The 19,789-nt window shown below is 43.0% G+C and overlaps 2 protein-coding genes across 3 annotated transcripts in view; one reads left to right on the top strand and one right to left on the bottom strand.

Annotated features, from left to right (window-relative positions):
- Positions 1–19,789, bottom strand: part of LOC115106914 (synapsin-3-like) — a 132,196-nt gene that overhangs the window by 43,535 nt on the left and 68,872 nt on the right. The window lies entirely within an intron of this gene.
- On the top strand, positions 432–19,645 carry LOC115106917 (metalloproteinase inhibitor 3-like). Of its 2 annotated transcripts, XM_029630129.2 has the most exons (5): positions 432–711; positions 9,587–9,669; positions 10,654–10,765; positions 12,689–12,810; positions 16,916–19,645. In XM_029630129.2, the coding sequence occupies exons 1-5, from the start codon at positions 582–584 to the stop codon at positions 17,111–17,113; spliced, it is 645 nt and encodes a 214-aa protein (XP_029485989.1). In that variant the 5' UTR covers positions 432–581; the 3' UTR covers positions 17,114–19,645. The 2 variants fall into 2 exon arrangements, with proteins under 2 accessions (XP_029485989.1, XP_029485988.1); XM_029630128.2 differs by lacking the exon at positions 16,916–19,645 and having other exon boundaries at positions 12,689–14,691.

The following is a 19,789-nucleotide window of genomic DNA, read 5'->3' as shown; positions in this document are numbered from 1 at the left end:
ACCTCATTTGTACATGTTGCTGTTTCACTGTTAAAATAAACAAAACATGGTAATGACAACATAAAAGCAAACAAGTGCCAAGTTTCCCATTAATTACAACAAATAAATGCTCCTTGAATGTATGAAACATTACATCAGGCTCATGTGGTTTTCCATTCAATGAGCAATTTCCAGCGGTTTTTACTCAGACTGGAATGTTTTATGGCTGACAAAAGTGAAAGGGGGGAAAAATATTTTTTTTACATTTTTTTAAAAGAGACAAGCACTGTAAAGTCAATTCCAATATGTCATGCATCTGTTATTCTTGATGACATCATCGACGGCTCGAGCCGTGATTGGCTGTCGTGTCGCGAAATCTGGCGAGGTGGGTGGCGTTCCAGCGTCTCGCGCACTATATGTAATTTGTGACTCGGGCTCTGAGACTCAGTGACAGGCAGTACCCTGACCGGAGAGTACAGTTGGACATACCCGCTGAAGCAGACAACAGCTCAACTCGGGACAGACTTTGAATAACTATTCGGCGACATAACTTTTCTGTTTGTAAAGTAAACAGACAACAAGGGAGATTTTACGCACGAAAAATGCAGCCCCTCTGTCACCAACTGCTCAGCTTGCTGTTCGTTTTCAGCAGCCTTCAGATCCATCAACTCACAGAGGCTTGCTCGTGTGCTCTGTCTCACCCGCAAGATGCGTACTGCAACTCTGACATTGGTAAGTCGCATGGTTTGAGTCCACATAGACTATATGTTATGCCAACAAAAACATGTTCTCTATTTAAATACATTTTTTCAGTGGCTTTGTCATATTCTGCATACATGGAATATAATATAATAATAAACTGTTGTTAGTATAAAGCGATGCAACTTTCAGTCTGGGACCTACAGTATGCGTAATTGGTAAATATATGCCAAACAAAGTTGTGCGTAAAATGTAACCATCACCTAAAAGCCCATTTAAAACAGACTGCCAGAATATACCAGTTTGCAAGTATCAGATGGCTCATAGGCTAACGGTTTCACTACAACAGCACGCTTTCTGACTAGTCTAAATAAATGCGTCATCTCTCAAATTAGTGAGTCAAGAGAGAGGACGCTTTACTTTATTTCCCCTTGCTCTGATGAAAGGGAAGAGTTAACGGGAACGGTATCCATGGAAACAGGTCCCACTGATCATAATGTCTTTCAGAGCTAAATGACCACTTGCTGAGCAATAAACCAGAACAGAACAGGCAGACAGTAGCCAGCCAAGGGTTTTACTGCTGACTGAATATTGCACCCATGTGTGGAGGTTACCAATGGCAGATTTGGAGTGGAGACTAGCTACTGTTCTTGGATCTTGGATGCTCTTTTGTTCTGTCTGGCTTCCCATAATATGTAAGAGCCAAGACTTGGCTAGGAATGTTAAGCAAGTGCTCTTGCAATCAATTTGTGAATTCTACAGTCCTAGTGGTATAGCATTTCCCTTCAAGTGTTTGTGCTCTTCTATGAAATAACATGTTTACTTTCCAATAGGGGCCTGATTCATTCCATTCACGCATTTGATATAGAGATATGGAGTCAGCATTGGTATAATAAAGCCTTGGTTATTGACTTAGATCCACTGTGTTGATTCCCGGGTGATATTTTCTTTTTGGGGCTGATCCTGGGACCCTTTTGTAGCTGAGATTTCCTTGGCCTCCTGTTCTGAGGAAGGTGGCTTTGTAAAGCGTGTTGTACCACAGGGTCATGCTCTCACGGGCTATGCCAGAATAACATGACCTCAGCTGTTCTTATCGAGGAATGCCTGTCCAACCTGAGCAGTGTTATTGGATAACACTTGTTAATAAGACCAGGTGGGTCCTGGCTCACCACTGTTGCTGCAGGAGACTCATTCCTAGTAAGGGATTATTTGATAAGCCTGAGCAATAATAAGTGTTGTGGGGGGTCTAAGCAGGAGGAAAACGGTTGAGTGAAAGAGAGAGGAGTCCACTGGGATATACAGTATTAGGAGAACTGTGTGTAGCTCTTTTGTATTGTGGAACGGAACTGCTGAGTGTGTGTGTGTGTGTGTGTGTGTGTGTGTGTGTGTGTTTGACCAGTCACAGATAGCTTTGTCAGACACAGCCATCAAACGTCCATTAGGGTAGCATAGAGTGGTCCAATGCCCCGGAGCGGAGGAGAGGAGGACAAGTGGACATCAGAGCTGTTTCCGGAGTCTTGCTGAGGACACAACTATGATGTCGTGTTTTTTTTTTCTGCAGTGAACTACGACTGAAGCCTGACGAGGTCAGAGGAGAGAAAGCTATGTTAACTTTTCAACGTATGGCAACTGTTTAAAAATTAGCACCCTCTCACATAAGTGTCAGGTTGAACATTTCATGTCAAACATCAACGTATTTATGCAAACATTTCCTCAGCATTGATGAGCATTGCCTGTTATTTAATTGTAATTATTGGGGCTTATGCTAGTTGGTGACTTGGTTCCATTGTGTTGAAGATGTGCAAATGTTTGTGTCACAAGCAGTCAGGTGGCACCTTGCCTTTCATGTCCCCTAAATTGGCTCATCCCATTGGCACGGAGTGGAGCCAAGTGGTCCAGAATCTAGGGCTGGCTTTAACTGCTGCAAGTGAGCACTTGTGAGCTCCACAAAATTCAATTTCCAAGGTCTTGGCTCAGCCAGAAGTGCGCCACGAAAGCCTGTAGCGTGCACAGAACTAGGGATGCCTCTTCCCTCCCACTGCAACGGACAGTGTCGCAGTAGTCCCAATAAAACAGAACACTGTAAACATGCCATAATGCCAAAGCCAGGATCACATTTCATCATGTCGATGACTCAACTGTAGAGTTATTTTTCCCCAGTGGAACAATTGGCCACGGAGATAGCTTGAGAAAATTCTATGGGAGTAACATGCGCACAATAAATTTGACCATATATCCATCTTCTGCTCATTGAGCCATAACGAAGGCTATCGCTTTCGGTTAGGGGACAGTCAAGGAAGGTTGGACATCTGTTAGGATATAAGGCTCTAGTGCAGTTATCGTGAACATGTAAGCTTATGATGACTATTGCATAATTATTATGCAACTGATGACATTTTTTGGGCAAGATTTCTCGTCAAATTCCGATAGCTCTTGTGTTGTAAGCCAACTGTAAATGGGGTTTGGCATGAACATGATGTTTTTGGACTGTGAAGGGATAACAGTTATCTCCTGGCAACACCTAGAGTTATGATGGATATTCTGATTTGTGTCCCCGTGGGCATGTCCAAACAAACATGTGCTGCAGTCTTTTTCAAACAAGCGTAAGTCCATTTTCTGGGATGAAACGTAGTTCCAAAAGCTTTACATGGCCTTGAATTGCATCACGTCACTGGGGTTTGATGAATGTCACCTTTGATAAACCTTACAGTGTCAAAATATACCCCTAAAACATACTGTATACAGATCTATACCTACAAAATATTCCCTATGAAAGGTATGAGTTATAAAATGTGCCTTTATCCTCATCCCCCCCTCCCCATTTCCTTTGAACAGTACTTTCAATGAAGGCTGTTTATTTCGTCAACTACCTATTTTTCCTGACTAAAACTATGACGATAATGGGACGAGAGAACTATTACAAATTACTTTTCATTTTAGTTGACAAAAATTTGATGAGACGAGAATTCCCCGTGAGACGAATGGACATTTCATTTGACATGAAGCAGATTTTAATCTGTTTTGTCCAATTCTTAGCATGCATGCAGAATATTTCATGCTATCCTCTCATTGGCAGAATTCACATCTTTCAGTTGTGCAGTCTGATTGAGCTCTCCCACACAGCTCCAGGCAATCACTTCGGTCAGTCGCCAATCTTCTGAACTGATGCGAAGCCAGGACACTTGACTTGTAACCAACTTCAACTAGAAACACTGAGCACGGTTACATGCACACAATAATGTGATAATTGTGGATAGTCAGGTTAATATAATAGTTAGTTTAAAATGTTTACATGCTTGAAAGTCATTTAGGTGCCGTTTTTGGTGAACTCCAAGTGGGCTGTTGTGCCTATTCCTGAGGAGTGGCTTCTGTTTGGCCACTACCATAAAGTCCTGACTGGTGGAGTGCTGCAGAGATGGTTGTCCTTCTGGAAGGTTCTCCCATCTCCACAGAGGAACTCTGTCGGAGTGACCATCGTGTTCATGGTCACCTGCCAGACCAAGGCCCTTCTCCCCCAATTGCTCAGTTTGGAAGAGTCTTTGTGGTTCCAAACGTCTTCAATTGAAGAATGATGGAGGCCACAATTTGTTTGGGAACCTTCAATGCTGCAGATTTTTTTTGGTACCCTTCCCCAGATCTGTGCCTCGATACAATCCTGTCTCGGAGCTCTATGTACAATTCCTTCGACCTCATGGCTTGGTTTTTGCTCTGACATGCACTGTCGACTATGGGACCTTATATAGACAAGTGTGTGCCTTTCCAAATCATGTCCAATCAATAGAATTTACCACAGGGAAACATCTCAAGGATAATAAATGGAAACAGGATGCACCTGAGTCTCATAGCAAAGGGTCTTAATACTTATAGAAATAACGTATTTATAAAAAACTGTTTTCACTTTGTCATTATGGGGTATTGTGTGTAGATTAATGAGGATGTGTATTTATTTAATACATTTTAGAATAAGGCTGTAACGTAACAAAATATGGAAAAGGTCAAGGGGTCTGAATACTTTCCGAATACACTAAAGTTTGTATGTGAAAACTATTTATAAGATGCATACTTTCAGTTTTGCGAACTCACTTCACTCGCGCATAAGAGGGAAGCTTGCGTTACCTGGTGCTAGCACATGCTCAGATCAAATACACCACTGGAACGCCGATTAAGCTGTTTACATGTCCTAATCATTTTAATTATGTCTGGCATTGAATACAATCTGCCACAATATCAATGTTGCCATCTAAGGTAAACGAGGGGAAAGTAGGCTTAGTTGGACAAGGCTATCTGAATGTGCACATGATGGAAGTTAGAGGTTGATTAAATATTCATTATTTAATAGAACAAAATGCAAAACAATGTGACAAAAGGGCTGTGACTAAAACTAGACAAAAAATGTCCTGAGTTTTAGTTGACTGATCAATGCCAGGAACGGAGTCAAAACTAACAAAGGATGAAGGATAAAGTAATCCTTCTCACCCCCCTTAAAAGATTTAAAATGTGACTGTTCCACTGGATGTCTTAAAAAGGTACTCTTAAGCACTTAAATGTAAAATGTAAAACTAAATCTAACAAAGGATAATGACAAAAAGCTAAGCACTAAAAAAACCCTGCCAAAAACCCTAGGGCTGACTATTTTTTGAGGACTATCGTCAAACGGCTATGGTTTGCACCCAGTGTGAATACCTATATGTGGATTAAAATGCAAATGGTGACCTTTAAGCTCCCCTTAGGTGTAACGCTGAGTGAGGAGAGAGGCTAATTTCCACTGTCAACTTCAAAGGCGACACGGTAGAACATGAATCATCGCAATTTAAGAGCCAGAGGCGAGTTCAAAGCCTGCTCCTGTTGTTTCATAGGCCCTGCTCCATAATCACCAGCAGCACCCGCTCTAATAGATGAATCAGACAGACTTTTTGAATTGAGGAAATGAGGGTACATATAAAAAAACAACATGTTAAATACCAACTCCAAATAACCTGAGGGTAACTTCGCAATCAGCAAACAGTGCAGTGGCTGGCTGTGATATAGCATTCGGCTGGCAGCGTAAGGAGTTCAACTATGTCAGCTGATACATGTTCTCTCAATGAACCCTTCCTTGCATTTCTAGACGACAGTCGAATATCCATTTCCTGACCCCATTTTTCTTGCCGCATACGTAGGCTACTTGAGACAGAGAGACGAGGAGCTAGAGACAGAGAGGTTGCTTTTGGTGCACAGCAGACCTACTGGGATGTCATTTAATTGGTGACTGAAAAAGCCAATTCACATTGGAAGGCTGTTTTTCCTAAAGCTTTCCATGCAGCAGATGAGCGTTTCGGTCGGCCCTAGCTACACTTTGGCCTTGGAGTTGAATATCCCTTCACAGCCACGGTCCACGTTCCCAAGGAGCTGAGGTGTCAGGAGCAGACCTTTACATTCTCGTGTCATGCACCAATTCAGTATAGAAGATTACAGCTGTGGGTAAGTGTGGCTTGGCCTGAGATAAGAACCTTGGAGAAACATGTCGTTTAGACTGGTATAAGCTAGTTCTCAGAGTGGTGAGGGAGGAGGTCCTCAAGTTACCCTGTCCTTTCTCTTGGGAGGCCTGGAGAGGGAAGCAATGAGCTATTGCTAACTAAGTTACTATAGCTTGCAATAATGCAAAACCCAATCCTATTCTCTTCTGCTACCTAATCGTCTTCCCAACTGCCAGAGGGCATAGATGGTCCCATATTATGAGGAACATTATGTCATCTGGGATCAGCTCGGCGCATTCAAATCAGCTTTATTCCATAAGGCCAGCGTTCCTTCCTGTTAAAATAGGTCAAGAAGTCAAAAGGTGCAAGATTCCCTGCATGTTTGACATGGACACCCTGTGAGACAGGCATATCGAGTGTCTAAGCCAACTTCAATCACCAGTGTAATCCATGACTGCTTCTGAAACAGTAGTACCCAGTTCCCTATACAGTGAATTACATTTGATCAGACCTACACATCCCATGTTGGTTCAATTGCGTCTATCTCTCCGGTGAACTGGTGAGGACATTTATTTTCTATTAAGTGTAATCCAACTCCGGGTGTGGTCGGCTCTGACGCCTCGAAAAGAGGAAGAGTGCTTATAGAGAGTAGTTTACCCATTGAGTGTGTCATACTCAGTAGCATCGTTTTCCCCGCTCACTCACCTCAGATCATGTTCAGATTCAGTCTCAGCCACCAAACACACAGATCGTTTATAACGCTGGTTATACACCACCACATGACTTTTCCCTATTCTTCCCCTCTCCATATGACCGTCTATTTCAACCTTGTCATGGTGACTTTTTCCTCATCATGCAATCTGTTTGCTGTGGTCACAATTTAGCCTGAGGTGCCTCACAAGATTCACAGGCAAAAATGTAAAGCAGGAGGAGGCTTAAACTGCTTGATTGAATTACATTCCCACTTGCGTTGCGATTAGCATTTGAATGCAGAGTTTAGCAATCCAATGCTTCGGGGAAGAGATACCGTGCTAAATTAATTCAATTACTTTCTCTGTCGTACCCCAGTTACTTCTCCTTATCAACAAAAAAATCCACCCACTTTCCACGGAGAATGTATGTCAAATCCACTGCAAAACATGAATATGCATGCGGCAGAAACAGGAGAATAGCACTCGCCTGTAATTGCTATTTGTGTGTTGCAGCACAGAGAGAGAGTGAGAGAGGGAGAGAGAGAGACAGAGCAGGGGGCACTTACTCTATATAGGGCTGAAAGAGACTTCTAGCTGCAGTGCCGTTTACAGCTAAACTAACCGATACCAGTCAGGTGGAAATCTTATGCAGTGCTTGGGCTTAGAATTGGGTCACATAAACACTCACAATTTGTTAATTTCTGACACTGGGGCCAGGACCTAGCCTGAAGAGGCATCTTGAAAGAGAACTCGGTGGTCAGGAGTAAATATAGCTAGCGTTCTGAGTTCGCCTCAGGCCCCTTCCCTTGGAGGTCAAAGGGTCGCTGTAGGGAATAACACAAATCCTCTGTCTCATCAGCAGCTGCGGCCTTTCACACATTCCGCCAGGCAATGACTTCGGCACCACCCAATTAGTGGCTGCCGTCCCAGTGGCGAGCATTTCCCGCCTCAAAGAGCATTTGGTGTTACTGTTGGACTCTTGTTCAGCGATATGACCTATGACTCCTACGCCTAATAACATTTGAAGGCTCAACGCAATGCGCTTTGGAATTGGAGTCTTGTCATTTTGGGTGGGGAAAGCTGTCTTTGCAATGGAGTTTAGGTTTTAAGGGGAAGGCATGTTTTGGGCTACTGGCTTCTGAAAATAGTTTGAGGGATCAGTGCATCATATCTGTGCATCATATCAGTGTATCACATTACATAAGGAGGGATCCGAGTAGCATACGTTTCATATCTTCACATTCCACAGTAATAGTGCCTATGGTCCATACAATTATATCAAGTAGCATTCATTTGACTCTGCATAGCAGAGACTGGTTAGGTAACAATGCTGTGAGGCTCATAATATGCGAGTTGACTGATTAATAGAGCAGATGTCCTTGGGTACATTGGCTCAAAAAAGGTCACCAAGATCCTGAATAGGTTGAAAAGAATCGTTGCCTTATACATGGATGTGAGATTCTCTAACAGCTATCAATTGGATGGCATGGCTCTATTAGAGAGTCATGTCATTCTAAGCTGGCAGGTGAAAATGTGAGCATGTGAGCTCCATTGAAGGTGTTCATGTCACCTCACCGGAATCTTCTAGGAGACTTTTCTATTCATAAAATACCAGGATTACTGCTTTTCTTTTATTAGACTCCCTTTGCTGCCCATTTCTGTGTGTCCGGGACTTAAATACAGACTATGACGCTATAAGAGGAGATGTTACAGTACATCCCTTCTTCACTCTATCTAGAGCAGTGAGACGCGCTTCCCCTTTTTCCCTCCCGGCTCGAGAATGTGAGCCTCAAAGGAATGTGGGAAGGAAATTCCGGAGAGGAAAGATAAACATCCCCATCGTTAGTTATGTCTCTGGCTGTCAGGCTGTGGGGAGCAGGTGAACTTGACTCGAGTCAACTGCGCCTGCATGTGGACTACCCTTCCACTACACCTTCTCCCCCGGGGGGCCTCAGAGCTCTGATACAAGATCTCTGGGGAGGACCCTATTCACTGGCCTAAATGAGGCTTCGTTCATAAGCCAATCCCCCACACAATGGACCCACTTACTTTAAAAGGATTGAAAGCAAACAAGGTGATTCCACAGCCAAACTGTTTCACCTAGCCGCTGTTTACATGAGGGTGAGCAGCACTGATATGATCTTTTCCCACCCTGTGCTGAATGTAAAGAAAGGAGGTTGTTTGTGGAGACACATGGTTTTACGATACAGGGACGAGGCTGGAGGGAGGTAGTAATAAAGCCGTGGCCTCATTTTCACTGTCCTGAAGACGAACTGCTTTGGCCTCTGAGTCAAATTCAAATGCTAGCCTCCTAGTCTTCCCTTGGACTTGTTTGGCAAGCAGAAGAAATCCATAAAAACAAATTAATATATTTTAAACTGAGCTAAACCATTACAAAATATTCCCTGGGTCTCTCCTCTAGAGGCTGGGTTTTTAATGAGCTTTGGAAAAGCAATGAGCAGCCCAAAGCATTCTAGGGTCCTAATCGGGAGTTGATATCACCCTGCTTCTAGCTAAAGCATTTGTTAGGGTGATGTGTTGGGATGTTGAACACATATTGGGCATACTACTTGGGCTTCTCTTTTGATGCTCACACAAGCACATCAGCCTGGCTCCAGACGTCAGGGACAGAGACGAGACTTGCTCTGATGTGACCTAAATTCAGAATCATCCAATATGCTGGATTTGGCAGCCAGGGGCTTTCCAATCGCCGCCCATTGCATAATCAACTAATTCTGTGCTTGTGTCTTCTGTCTACAGTGATCCGTGCCAAAGTGGTGGGCAAGAAGTTACTGAAGGACGGGCCTTTTGGCACCATGCGTTACACGGTCAAACAGATGAAGGTAAGCCGTCACCGTATCATTCAGCCCGAGTTTTACGCAATCTGACCCATACCTTGAAGGGCATAACCGGACTCTGGGAAAACAGCACAAGGCCATAAGAATCACTAACCAGCTCATAGGCTTTGACACTGGAGACCAGTGTACCACTGTAGGCCTACTAAAATGATACGGTGTATGACTAGGCTACTGTAGCAGTATCACTTAAGTTAAAGGGCAATCCCTAATTCTTATAACCAAAACACGAGTTCACCGAGGCCGTGAAATGGCCAAGCTTTTCCATTAAGTGCCACGAGATGTTACAGAGGACTAGATGTTGTTTTCATCATTACATCTAACACCCAGTGGCAAGAAGGTTTGGATAATCCAATTTAAGTGTGTTTGAATATTTGTTTGGCCTATGGAATCCAATGTAGTCGTAATGGTCTAAAGACAATCGCCTCCCAGTAAATAAATCACGAAGAGTGGGGCTTTGTTGCCCCTAGAAACATTTCCCCAGAAATCCCCCAGTTTTAGGTCCCTACGGCTCGCCTCTTTCACGGTTTGTCCTGTTATTTCAAAGAATAGCCGTGTCTAAACAGGGATTTCCTGTTGTTCCCAGACAAATAAATCACGATGGACCAAACACAACAAATTCCAGGGCAAACATTTACTTTGTCCGGCAGCGTTTGTGTTCCCCGCACCTGAACTCAATGGGTGGACTCACGGTTCAACCCCAAAGTCACGTCTTCATTATGTCCTGTGATTATGTTCGTTTTCATGTGGTTAATGATAGCGTCAGTGGCCTCTTTCTCTACCAACCTGAATTCTTGGAAGCGATGTGATCTCATGATACTGTGTTTATTGTTGTGGATTCCTGACAACTTCGAGAACAACTCAATAATTCCAGTTGGGTCAAACGCGTCAGAAGCAAGAACAAGTGCCAGAGGTGTTTGATCTTCATTCCAGATTATATTAACACACTGTTTGTCGTGGTCTGTTTGGCAGATGTACAAAGGATTCAACAAAATGCAGCACGTTCAGCACATCTACACAGATGCCTCTGAGAGTTTGTGTGGAGTCAAGTTCGACATCAACAAGTACCAGTATCTGATCACAGGTGAGTCACTATTCAACCATACATTGCAACTGATCTGAAAGCGGACATCTAATGTACAGTACTTGGCGGGCTGCATAGTTGTCACGGTGGTGCCAGTGTCTTTCCATTCAGAGCTAGTAATAAGCAATAAAAACAGCCTCAGGAGCAGCCTCAGAAGCACATGACCAAAAACAAATTAGCGAGGCAAGCAAGCACATCAGTGGAGTTGACTCCAGCTTGTTCTCCCAGGCCTGTTTCCTAACTACCTCTCTGCAGCACAATGGCAGCGTTGCTAACGGCAGCCCCATTTTTTTTTTGGGGGGGGGGGGTAAATACAACTACCCCCCCTCCCTTCCCTCCTCCCTGAAGACTTCTTGACTGATCTGTGACACAAACTTTCCCACTATTTATAACCTCCCGTCTGTGAGAGAGAGGCAGGGCGGCACTTATTTTTTTGGCGCGTTTCCTTCTCCTTTAGGGCATAAACACCCTCCTTTTCTCTTATAATTAACAGTTCTAGCAAGACGTTCTGGCGTTTCCAGTGCGGGCAGGCATTTATCAAGTTCAAGTTTTATTTATTAGTCGTATGTACAGGATACAGATGGTATACACCATCCAACGAAATGCTTAGCTGCATGCTACACATACATACTTGAGATCTGTGTGTGTAGTATGAATGTATACGTGTGTGTGTGTGTGGATGAGTGTATGTCAGTGTGGGTGTGTGCGCAAGTGGTCAGTCCAATTCAAGTGTTCGGCAGTCTGATGGCTTGTAGATAGAAACGGTCTCTGAGCCTATGAGTTGCTATGGAGAGTCGGAGAGCAGTTTAGTGAGACCTAGTGTGGCTGTCACACTGTTTTAGCTGTGTGTTGTATGTTCCCATCACTACGTCCCAAACCTGTAAACATGCCCTATGAAGCCAATGAAACATAAGGAAGGAAATCACCCCTGGCAACACAAGTGTGTGTTTATTGTGGCTGGGTGATGATGACATCACAGTCATCCAGGCCAGGCAGCAGCTCTAGCTCTGGTTTGGGGAGTGAGTCTATAATTGGTTCTTGTGTCCCTGGGCCATACTGTATCAGGACTCAATTACAGGCATGTTAAATACGCCAAGGCCTGATAGATTAACTCCACGGGTTAGGCTTTGATCAACCCAGAGTGAGTGCACGGCCGCCTGATTAGCTGATTAGCCACTAGCCCGGTCCCAGATCTGCTTGTGCTGTCTTACCATCTACTATACCAACTACAATTTGGGAACAGGCTAATGCCCCTCTCTCACCATTGTCTAATAACTTTGCCAGAGACACCAATAATCCATATGGAAATCGGTCTAAGAGTTGTGTGTTTGCCAGCTTTCCGCTCAGTGTGTGATGACGACAGGACAGTGTAGCACTAGCAAGGGACACACAGTTAGAAACAACCATGTTGTTTGAGTGCTAGCTGGCGGTCTACAGTGTAGGGTGAACCTGTTTTGCAGCAGGGGTTGTCATCCTGACATCGGTGGTAAGCTGTGAATGGCCTAACCTAAGAATAGAAGTTAGACAACCTTTTGGAAATTCTGAAATAGGGGTGTTGGTTTCATATGGGATTTACTGTACAAGATTGTCTTACCATAGTTAAAAAGCTTTGGACCGCTTGTTTGACTGGTGTATTTATGCTGATCGAGGTATGGCAATTATACAATTAGCCAAAAATATACTATGGATGACATCTGACTCTTTGGACATCTGACACTTTCCCATGTCATTGGGAATATGACATGGCATTGGGAATATGACATGGCATTGGGAATATGACATGGCATCGTTTTTCAGTCTTCAGTTTTTGGGGGAAACCAACAAACCATTGTAATGAATTGTTTTGTAAGTCATGAAATAATTCACCAATGATGTAATGCATAACAAAAGCTGATCTGTAACCAAACCTCTCTCTCCCCTCAGGCCGCGTGTTTGACGGCAAGGTCTACACCGGGCTGTGTAATTTCAACCAGCCATGGGAGCGCCTCTCGCTGGCCCAGAAGAAGGGCATCAACCACCGCTACCAGCTGGGCTGCAACTGCAGGGTGAGTGGCAACAACTGCGCTCTCGGGGAGAATATGGATGAAGTGGCTCCGGGGGAGAATATGGATAAGATGGCTATGGAGAAGGAAGCTAAAGCAACCCAACAGCAGCAGAGCCAAGATGGAGGAGTAGGAGCCAGAAAGAGGGGCAGGGGCCGGGGCAGAGGCAGAGGCCGGGGCAGAGGCAGGCAGAACCAGAACACCCTGCTTACTGCAAAGCATACCATCCTGCTCTGAGCAGCTCTCTGCTCGTCTATCTCGATGACTTCTTACCACAGTTGGGGTTGCCCCTCTTCAAAGACACAAGGCACTTCATAATCTCCATATGTTATTCGATATCGGATATTGGCTGTAGAATAGGAGGGGAAATAATGTGTTCATTTTATGATCATAATGACTTTAGTGGCCTTGCATATATTGGGTCAAATAGATTATGCTGATGAACTGCGACCAATTATGAAATCCTTGCCAAACCATTTAAAACGTTTCCCTCTTCTTAAGTGTAGCACAATACAAGCATGACTATCAAAATATATACCAAATCATTTTGATTATGTAATTGTAACTTTTCTGATTGTAGGGACATACTAATTCCAGATAGTGGCTGAATGATATAATGTAATGGTTTAAGCTGTCAGGAATATATAAGTGTCCCCTTTCCGTTTTGGCATCATAACGGATAATACACATCCATGAATGTAACTGAAGAGACAGATGGGAAGACGAGGAGAGAGAGAAAAGAGAGATTTATAATGATCTTTGGGAGTTATTCAATCATTTATCTACACTGGAATTACTTTCCCTGTTATTCCAAACCCTGAATTGAGCGCTCGGTCGGAACCTCCTTTATGCGTGACCTGCTCCTGTGCAGCTCCAGTCCAGGCTCATAAATATCCTGCTGTACTGCATGGCTCCAGACACACCATCTGGTCTGCCCATCACTGCCCCATCAACAACAATAAGTGCATTACCAGACAGGAGTATCTACGGAGTCCAAATGCTGTCCAACACCTTTCAAACTGCTCACACCCAAACTGCTTAAAGGGTTGTAATGTTAAGACACGTGAGTCTTAGAGGCCAACATAGAACAATGGAGGTGAACGTATGCCTGTGACCAAACATGGCAAGTCAGCATCAGGAATGAAAAACAAACTTGGACAGAACTCGCCATGGTAGAAGCGTATTTTATGTTGTTTATTGTCCATTTCAGTTCAAATGTAATCTTTAATCTGAAGGGTGAAAAAAATCACACACAAATGTGTTCTAGCAATAGGCTGCTGCTACACAATACCTCATTGTGTGAACCCCTATGAAGCAGCATGCTAACTGTCTGAGAAGACAAGTCAACAGACAGACAGAGGCAGTGCAGACACAGCCCTCTCTGTGGTTTTTATATCAAGTGCAAGAACCTCCTAGAGATCCCTTAGAGTGCGAACGTCACACTTCACTGATGCTAAAACCACGGTTTGTCATCTTTTGCATTCTTCAACAAATGATGATTTACAGCTAAGGAATGCAGGAAGCATGTGAAAATAATCCACTGCAGTGTATTAAAAACCATTGGCCTCAGTAAATGATTAAAAAGCTAACTGTCCGTAACATAGCCCCATGAACACCAGAACTAGTTAAACTTCTTTGAAAATGCTTGCACGATATGGACCATAACGAATGCGTTCAGCTTCACCCATATTGCTCAAGCTCTCTGCTGTCGATTCCTCTGGCTCTGTCATTACTGTACACACAGCTTTTACTGAAACACCTATTTGGATTTCTCTAAAACTCACAGTGTATTTGTCAGTTAGTTTCTCAGTTTCTAATTTCTCACCTTTACCTTTTCCCCACCTCTTTCAGGAATACCTAGGATAGGATAAAGTAATCCTTCTCACCCCCTTAAAAGATTTAGATGCACTATTGTAAAGTGGCTGTTCCACTGGATGTCTTAAGGTGAACGCACCAATTTGTAAGTCGCTCTGGATAAGAGCGTCTGCTAAATGACTTAAATGTAATGTAAATGTAATGTAAAGACATTTGGCAGGCTATACAGTGCATTCGGAAAGTATTCAGACACATTTTGTTACCTTAAGAGGCTTATTCTAAAATGGATTACATTGTCCCCCCCTCGTGACGCTACAAGTTTGGCACACCTGTATTTGGGGATTTTCTCCCATTCTTCTCTGCAGATCCTCTCAAGCTCTGTCAGGTTGGATGGGGAGCATTGGTGCACAGCTATTTTCAGGTATCCCCAGAGATATATGATCGGATTCAAGTCCGGGCTCTGGCTGGGGCACTCAAGGACATTAAGAAACTTGTCCCAAAGCTACTCCTGCGTTGTCTTGGCTGTGTGTTTAGGGTCGTTGTCCTGTTGGAAGGTAAACCTTCGCCCGAGTCTGAGGTCCTGAGCGCTCTGGAGCAGGTTTTCATCAAAGATGTACTTTTCTCCATTCATCTTTCCCTCAATCCTGACTATTCTCCCAGTCCCTGCCGCTGAAAAACATCTCCACAGCATGATGCTGGCACCACCATGCTTCACCGTAGAGAAAGTTCCAGGTTTCCTCCAGACGTGATGCTTGGTAATCTGGCAAGAGTTACATTTTGGTTTCATCACACCAGAGAATCTTGTTTATCATGGTCTGAGAGTCCATTAGGTGCCTTTTGGCAAACTCCAAGCGGGCTTTCATGTGCCTTTTACTGAAGGCACTCAACCATAAAGGCATGATTGGTGGAGTGCTGCAGAGATGGTTGTCCTTCTGAAAGGTTCTCCCATCTCCACAGAAGAACTCTGGAGCTCTGTCTGTCACCTCCCTGACCAAAGCTCTTCCCCCCGATTGCTCAGTTTGGCTGGGTGGCCAGCTCTTGGAAGAGTCGGTGGTTCCAAACTTCTTCCATTTAAGAATGATGGAGGCCACTGTGTTCTTGGGAACCTTCAATGCTGCAGAACATTTTTGGTACCCTTCCCCAGATCTGTGCCTTGACACAATCCTGTCTCGGAGCTCTACGGACAATTCCTTCAACATCATGGCTTGGTTTTTGCTCTGACATGCACTGTCAACTATGGGACCTTAAATAGAGAAGTGTGTGCCTTTCTAAATCATGTCCAATCAATAGAATTTACCACAGGTGGACTCCAATGAAGTTGTAGAAACATCTCAAGGATGATCAATGGAAACAGGATGCACCGGAGCTCAATTTCATGTCTCATAGCAAAGGGTCTGAATACTTGTAAATAAGGTATTTCTGTATTGTTTTTTGTAAAAATTTGCAAACATTTCTAAAAATCTGTTTTCGCTTTGTCATTATGGAGTATTGTGTGTACATTGGGGATTTTTTCAAATGTAATCAATTTCAGAGTAAGGCTGTAACTTAACAAAATGTAGAAAAGGTCAAGAGGTCTGAATACTTTCCGAAGGCACTGTATGTGAGAAGGAAATTTGAAGTTTAAAGGATGTTGATGGAATTGCAGTTTGACTTTGGTTTTCTTCTCCATTCCCTAATGTAAAACTACAAACTAAGTAGTGGACTTTAATTTCAGAGGCTGGCAATTAGATTCATATTCGAACTCCACTGGCTTATCTACAGGAAACTACATTTGAATTGAAACCATCCATTCATTCATCCTGTAGAGCAATGAGTATAAAATGCATTGATGAGTTTTTTAATTGTAATGTAATGAATTACATAAACTACAAACAGATCTTCACTCACCTCACTCTTTGCTGATTCAACCCAATTATCTGGAGGGATTTAGACTTAAATCACTTCCTTTTTCTCCTATTCAAAATCGTATTCTCCACATATTAAGTCTTGTGTACAAGATGATGCGTTGCTTCAGCCTGTCCTGAAATGCTAATTCTGTCTTGGCCTTGTTCATTTACTGCTGGATGTAGACTCACTGTGCTTTGAATTGGTCAATATGTAACAGAAAAGGACATTCGTATATCTGTCACATATCCAAAATCAGAATTGTGGTCAATCAAAAATTATTCAATTGAACTTTATTCAAGTCAAACTGTAAACACACAGTGAGCCTTCACCAGTATGCTGTAGCATTATTCCATTTTATTTTCCTGCTTTACGACTACATCTTTAGTTTCGCTTCTTCTCTCTGTAGATTAAGCCCTGCCACTACCTGCCCTGCTTTGTGACCTCAAAGAACGAGTGCCTGTGGACGGACATGCTGTCCCACTTCGGCTACCCCGGCTACCAGTCCCGGCACTACGCCTGTATCCAGCAGAAAGAGGGCTACTGCAGCTGGTACCGGGGGATGGCCGGCCGTGACAAAACCACCATCAACTCCACCGACCCCTGAGCGTAAAACCACAACCAACCCCCCAAAACCATCACAACTTTCTTGAGTTTCTTCCCCTCTTCCTCTCACTCTTCTACACCTTTCCCAAAACTCCCCCACGGCCCTCGTCAACCACAGAGTATTACAGAACTCTTAAAACGTACAGTAGTAGCCCCAAGTGACCACTCCTACGTCCTCTGACGAAATATACAAGACCTAAAATAATCAGTGCCTGGCTGTCTCATAGAAATAGCACTTCATGCTGTACATTTCAGTTTCTCCCACCTAACTTTTCCTACATTTTCCCTAGGTATCAATGAGCAGAAATTAGACCCGATCCCAGTCAACTTTGTTCAGACTGCAATAACAATGGCCCTCTAAAAAGCGAGACCTTTTTCAAACTATCGTAATGCTTATTATGGGTGGGATGGCATTTCAGAACGGCAGTTTCCAGCAATACATAATGGTGAAAATGATTTGAATATTAAGTGTGTGGTGCAGACCGTATCAACAAAGCTCCCGCAACATAATGTTATCCTCAACACAGGTTACGCTCAGTAACCAGACACACTGTCACCAGTACGAGGGCAATGCCAACACGAGGTATGACCTCTGAAAAGCAATACCTCTTGCTCCAGTCACACAAAGGTATTTTATTGGTATTTAACAATGATTTTGAATCACATGAAAGTGTATATGTATGTGTTGACAGTTTATACTGTCAACATGTCTATTTATATGAATGATGCAATCTTTGCCTCCCTGACTGCTTGCACTGTAAAGTTCATTCTAGGTTGTATTAAATTGCATTTACATTTTAGTCATTTAGCAGATCACACTATATGAATGCATTGCTAATATCGGACAAAAGAATTGATTGAGTATAGCTATATTTTCTTCTCCGTAACCAGCACTAAGAATGAACCTTACAGCTCAAGCACAGGGAATTCTTAATCTTTCGCAGAGAAATGGATGCAAGTTATTTAATTTTTTTTGCTGTATATGATATAAGCTACAAAGCAATGAACAGTTGACTCGACTGAAACCTCTGTAGTAGATTTATTTATCCTTGTTTGTCGAATCAGACAATATCCATGCAAATACTACAAACAAAATCAACTATCCTACTAAAATAGCCAAATATATATATATCTTTGTATCTGGCCAAAACTGTACCATCACTACCCTGTTTGGCTGTCATGAAGGACCAGAATCCCAAATTGTGTTTGTAAAGCATTGATTTAATGTTAGTTCTGTGTTAGATCCGCCTTCAGCAGATTTTGAATGATGGTACTTTTGCCCAATCACAGTTCCCCTTCTGGTTCTCATGAGGGAAGGAACATTTTAAAGCAGAGGTTTCAGACAAAACAAAGTGTTTTCATAAATGTATATTCCATTTGTGTAAGTATTTTAACTATTTCAGATGAAACTGATGAAAATAACACTATTGTCACTAAACTCTTCTACTTTGAGTTTTCCAGTTCAGTATCTTCAGTCCATTCCGTTAGAAACAGAGATGCCTCAGCAGGAGTTAGAAGTCTTTGCCCAGTCTCTCAGCTCTGCCCACTTTTCCATTATGTTCAGAAAAGGCCATGCCAAGTTGGTGTTGAACAGAATAGAGTACGGCCCGACGTGACAGTTTTAGAAGGAAATCCACAAAAATATAGTTTAGTCAATTTATTATTCACGTAATCTGTTATAACGCGAGGAACTTAAATCTAAATCTTGCCTCCCCCGCTAGGCACTTCTTAACATGAAACACAATTACTTCAGGCACTATATTTATAGGAGAAAAAAAGAAACATTATCTCATTCAACAATGTAGAACAGAAAATTGTAAAACAATGTCGAATTCGACATTTCCGACCATTACAAAAGGAGAGGAGGTAGAGGTGGTTCATCGGTCTCATCACGTTTCACCACTGCTGAGCTTCTGACACCTCCAGGCCTTGGCTGAGCTCCTCAGTAGTCTGAGAGGACTACTATGCCACAGAGATATTACTCAAGCCTGAACTGAACGTTCTACATCAGCAACACTGTTCTTGTTCTCCTCAGGCAGTTAGAAGTAGAGCTGGTTTAGCATTGAGAGAATGGTGGGCTCGGTGAGCGTAGCCCGATAGTTCCGGAAGCCGGATAGTATGTAGTCTTCATGTAGATACATCCTTTAGTTAGAATACTGGGAAGGTTCCTCGGTATGTTTAGCCTTCATTGACACACTTCTCTGGTTGTCAGTCTTGAGTTGTTTCCATCTCCCTCACCTGGTTTTTTGGAAGTTTCTCTCTCTTCGGCCTTGGCATCTCTGTACCTGTATTTTTTTTGTGGTTCATGTTTGTGTAAATTTACTGTCTGCTTAACACAGAAACACTTGGTCAAGTCGATCCAGACTGCATTTTAAAAGGAAGCTGGCAAAAGGTTGTGTACCATGTGTGTGTATACACTGATTCCTAAAAAGGGGGGAGGGCGAGCGACCGTTTCCTTGTAGGGGTTGCAGAAATGTTTGACTTAATTTCTGTGTTTTATATTTTTATAATAAAGATTTAATGAAAAAATGGACCATATGAGTTTGCATTGATTCTTATGCTGTTGTTTTCTTGAAGTCAAAGTAGCACACCTGGTCATGATCCAAGCTCAGTATTTTATCACGGTCACAAGGCAAATTTGGATCGGACCTTTTATATCTTTGATATCATAGAACAA

This window comes from Oncorhynchus nerka, linkage group LG23 (genome assembly GCF_034236695.1).
Source record: "Oncorhynchus nerka isolate Pitt River linkage group LG23, Oner_Uvic_2.0, whole genome shotgun sequence".
Lineage (NCBI taxonomy): Eukaryota > Metazoa > Chordata > Actinopteri > Salmoniformes > Salmonidae > Oncorhynchus > Oncorhynchus nerka.
Note: the sequence above shows the minus strand (reverse complement) of the source record. Positions and strands in the feature narration are given on the sequence as shown.